Raw genomic sequence first — 4,813 nt, 5'->3', positions numbered from 1 at the left:
CAGTCTAATGAACAGAGCGAGTTTCAGTTTCAGTATGCCTATGTAGACCAAAGTTTCAATAAAGGAGACGGGACTGATTTGAAATGTCTGTGCTAAGATCAGACATGTTCACATAGTAGTAAACACTAAGAATAACTAACACCTATGCCCCTTGCTTTGCATCCAGAGCATCCAGGAGCTAACACATAGGGATTTTTCTGTACAACCTGTAAAGAGACCACTCTATGTCAAGAAAGCTGACAGCCTCAATTAAACTTTAGAGAATCTGGCTTGTCTTAGACCCCAGGCCAGAGGACCACCATGCGTTGGTGGAGCTTCTTCCTCCCCTCACTTCTTTGGCCAGGACATGGTTGCACTATTGACTCAATGCACGTCTCTGAGTCAGGAGTCTGAAAAGTATCCCAAGGCACACACTTTCAATTCAGCCTTTGGAGGCACACATCAAAGCGATGGACCAGGAAGCCAGCTGGCAAGGAGCAGGCTCCAAATGTTTGCATAAACTGCAAGTTGACTATTAAACTGCTGGCACGCAGCCCAATTCCTGTCAGAGGCACTCGCCCTCATTAAAGTCCAACAAAATAAAACAAAAACAAAGTCTCTAAGCTGAGCCATTCATTTGTTACCTATGTAAAACAAACATCTCATTTTAACGGTCAGATTCAATTTGGCTTTTACTTACTCTCTGCACTGTGTACCTGTGCATCTTCTTGTCATTTAAAAGCAAACCTGCCTGTCTTTTCTAGTAAACCAAAAACCTCTTCTCTCTAACTGCTTTGCACACAGAAGAAACAACTGCAGTGATTTTTTTCCAAAGAAACACATAGATCTCTCAGACATTCCTAGTTTCAAATGTCATACGTATCTTGTTAAAAATTCTGCAGGAAAAGCTGATGCTTGCTATTTCATTTGCAGACAATATTATGATTCCCATTGTCAACTCTTGTATAATCCTCAGGTTCAAGAGAGTCATTTTTTTTTGGTTCTGCAATGGAAATTTAGCTTTGGCATTAACAACGGAGAGAATGGGCACACATACACAAATAACTCAGGCAGACATGAGCTCAGCCAGACCGCACGCACTCTGAGCCGGCCAGACCCGAGCCAGCTCCAGTTCCCCGGCAGTGGAGCTGTGTTAGCACAGCGCTGTGCCCACACTGAAGAAACCTGCTGAGAGCGGGGTATGGGCACAGTCCTGTGCTGTCTGGCCAACTCCAGCCAAGGAAGGACAGAGGATGCTGGGTCTGCACCCATCTACTCCTGCTCTGTAAGACACTGATTTCTGCGTGTCTTTTCTTCCGAAGATTTATTCTTCTCATGTTATAAACTAGAGAGCTTGAGCACAGCACCATACATTTGAGATTTTAAGTATCCTCCTTGACCACAAGTCATGGTAATTCCTTGTAGCTGTTCCAATGAAGACTTAAAAAAAGAGAATAATTACTAGCACTACAGGGCAATGAGAGGCAATGAAATGGATTCTTTTGACACAAAAGTACTTCCAAGGGCTCTGAAACACAACTGTCCTTTATAGCAGGAGCATTTCCCCCAGGCATTTACTCTGTCATGGAATTCAAGATTTATAACTCGGTTCTCGTCAACATCTCAAAAACAAAAGGACACATTTTAAGTGGTATTCACATCTATCTCAAGGTAAACAAACAAATAGAAAATTAAGCTATTCCTTGGAAAAAACCAGTGATTCCTAGTTCTTAGAAAAAGCCAGAAAACTAGACTGTGAAAAGAGATCAGGTAATACAGCAAATCCCCAGTTCTTTAAAATTTTGCTCCAAAGGCAGATGCAACTAAACTCGTATTTGCCTGTGCAAGGAAATTATTCAAATGTTCGAAGGACGGGGGAAAAAAAGTGCCTCAATAATCCACTGATATGAAAACCAAAGGATGTCTCTGAGTGTGCATCTCTGAGCTTAAGTAACTAGTCCAAAAGATCAAGGTATAAAACTAACATGAACACATTAATAACCTTGAGTTTGCCTTAATAACAAATGCCCTGGAGCAGCTTAAGGCTGACACGACTTCTCCATTTTATATATTCTTCATTTAAAAACGAGATTTAAAAAACACAGAACAACCAACTGGAACAGATTTCGTGAGCTGCATACTGTATTTCCTAAAAATCAAGTAAGAAACTCTTCAATTATACAATACTGTCTGTGCCAGCCCTTTCAACCTTGCCCTTGAAAAGGCAGACAAGGTAGAAAAGACAGTGTGAGACCTCTGTCTCTATTTCAACATAACTTCTTCTCACTGCCTTTAACTTTTCTATTGTCTAAAATAAGCACTTTATGTTTTGAAATTAACTATAGATTGTTGACTAAGAAAATCCTCCAAGCATGCCAGTGTTTGAGGTATCTTCAGCAGCCTTCAAACTCAAACCCATTGACGTGAACTTAGAAGTTTCAATAAGATGTTAATTTAGTCTGGGCAGTAGCCTTTGAATCAAATTTTAAGTTTCCTTATACACAACAGTATGTAAAAAACAGAACTCGTATTTGGATTTACGCTTTAATATCTATCATTTGGGTCAATTTGTATACTTATGTGTCACTGTGAATGTAAAACCCATAAAAAGGCATGATCCAAACAAGTTTGGGCAGAATTTGGTAACAATGAACAGAGAATGGTGACAAAGGAAGATGGTTTATGGAAAGACCTGTGGTAATTTTCACTGGAATAGCCTGCATGCTGCAAAAATACTAGACAGTATTAGCCAATATTTAGGTTTGCAGTTAATGACTGTCAGGTATGATTTGAGATCTAATATGGAGTGTTGATATTTCTTAGCTAAAAATTACTCATCTTACTTCAGAAACATGAATTCAGTATTCACAGAGGATCCCGTGAGTGAGATTTTTGAGAGAATTAAAAAAATCATTTTTATTTACCATATGTGGAAGAATACTCAAAATAAAACTGACTAGAACACATTTTAACAAACATTCATTGCTGGTGACTATCTAGACAATGAAGTCATTTTTTCACTAAGCAGCTATGCTGGATATGCACCTCCAACGTATTAAAGCTGTAAAGTTCATGTACCATGCACATCTGCATAAAAAAATCCCAGTGCACAATTTTCAGAGAGAAGCTGAAGATCATGCTTAGTAACAGAAGGAATGTTCTTTCCATCTGAATTACTTAAATAGAGTTCCCAGCCCGTTCAAGTTTTAAAAACTCAGACTTTGAAAACATGGGAGCTCATCTTCCCCAATCCATTAAAAAGATGATAGATTAAAAAAAATGCTTGGAGAGCTACTCTCTAAATCTTACAAAGGACAGGGTAAACAGAAACAAAGTGTTCAGCTTCTAAATTTGTCTTAAATACAAAAATATTTACTGTTCCCCTCACTCTGTTATCCAAAGCATGGCACAGCTCCAGTTAACACAATATAAGTTGGAGCTGAATTAGAGAAATACATAATTTACATCCAAACAACCTGATATAAAATGACACACACAGAACTCATGCATGAAATTCTACCTTTCTTTAAATGCAAAAATCTAATAATACAAGTAAATATAACCATACTATTGAATTGTTTAGATGCATACATACAACAGGTATATTGTTTTCCACAAAGAAAATGTAAACTGATGAATTGCCATCTTAAATGTAATCAAGATCAGATGGGGGATGGAGGGGAATGCAGGAATAAATTAAAGAAAATGAAATTTAAATTAATTTAAGATTTATTATCTTGGCTGATTTTAAAAAGTTAAAAACATATTTCAAAATTTTTTAAAAAAATATAGTTTGTCCAAAATGTGAATAAAACTACTTCAGAAGAAGTGTATGTACTTTTATAGTCTGGTCAGCTACTCTATACATCACATTCGCATATATATCCTACTATTTATTTGAATGCACTGTAGGATAAAAAACCAAAACAAGAGCGAAATGGAGGTGTAGTTTTCTGTACCACTCCCTAAAACCTAGGAGGTTTGCTACCAAGTCTCCCTAAAACCAACCTGCAGAGAGGTAACACCAGTGAACCTTGGTTATGCTTCTCAAGGGCAACGCTGCAACTCAAGTGGGGCACTGAGCAGCAGCTGCAGCAAGAGCCACACTTGGAGTCACACAGAAACACTTCTTTGTCAGAACAGAGAAGAATATTTACTGCCATGATTATGCCACTGTAAACCACATCAGTAATGAAATATTTCACAACAAAGCAAAATTATTATTTTGAAAGTAAGCTATATAGTTCCTATTTAGGAATTCTTTTCTGATCAGCTATCAAAACTACTTTTCCATACAAAGGTCCACTTGAATTTCCTACTGCCACCAGTCAGTTTAGGAACTGGTAGCAAGAGGCAAATTACAAACTGTTTTTTAGTAATTCAATAAGTTACATTAATAAAATTACAGTTAGCTTAAATTTACTTTATCATGAAAAGTCAAAGACTGTAGGTAAGTATGTGCAGAAGTAGTTTCCCCAACAGGAATACCTGAATGGCATCAAACAACTGAGTTTTAAAAGAGCAATACTGGCAACAGTTTGTATTACTTACTGGTATATAATAGATATTCATTTTAGGGGCTTCATTGGCAGTCATTAGCATTCCTAAAAAGAGATTTCCACATTTAAAAATACTGATCACAAGAAGATAACACTACTTTAAAAAAGTTTATACGTATACACACACACTTGAGGCATTTAATTCACATGAAGTAGATTTGTACATAGGAATTAAAATATCTTTCCAGGAAAAGAAATGGAAAAAAATGGAACACTTGCTGGCACCAAAAATAAAAAATGAAATTAAAAAATTAGAATGGCAACCTGAGTATTTG

The 4,813-nt window shown here is 37.0% G+C and overlaps 1 protein-coding gene across 1 annotated transcript in view; it reads right to left on the bottom strand.

The window, feature by feature from the left end:
* Positions 1-4,530: 4,530 nt before the first annotated feature.
* LOC104539292 (nucleolar protein 10-like) overlaps positions 4,531-4,813 on the bottom strand; it is a gene marked incomplete at its 3' end in the record, with an annotated part of 20,525 nt that continues 20,242 nt past the window's right edge. Inside the window, exon 13 of the mRNA XM_010182771.1 lies at positions 4,531-4,583. Within this exon, the coding sequence (XP_010181073.1) occupies positions 4,531-4,583 (53 nt within the window). The remainder of the gene's footprint in view (positions 4,584-4,813) is intronic.

Source organism: Mesitornis unicolor, unplaced genomic scaffold (assembly GCF_000695765.1).
Source record: "Mesitornis unicolor isolate BGI_N332 unplaced genomic scaffold, ASM69576v1 scaffold11524, whole genome shotgun sequence".
Classification (NCBI taxonomy): Eukaryota; Metazoa; Chordata; class Aves; order Mesitornithiformes; family Mesitornithidae; genus Mesitornis; species Mesitornis unicolor.
This window is presented reverse-complemented; position numbering and strand designations above follow the sequence as displayed.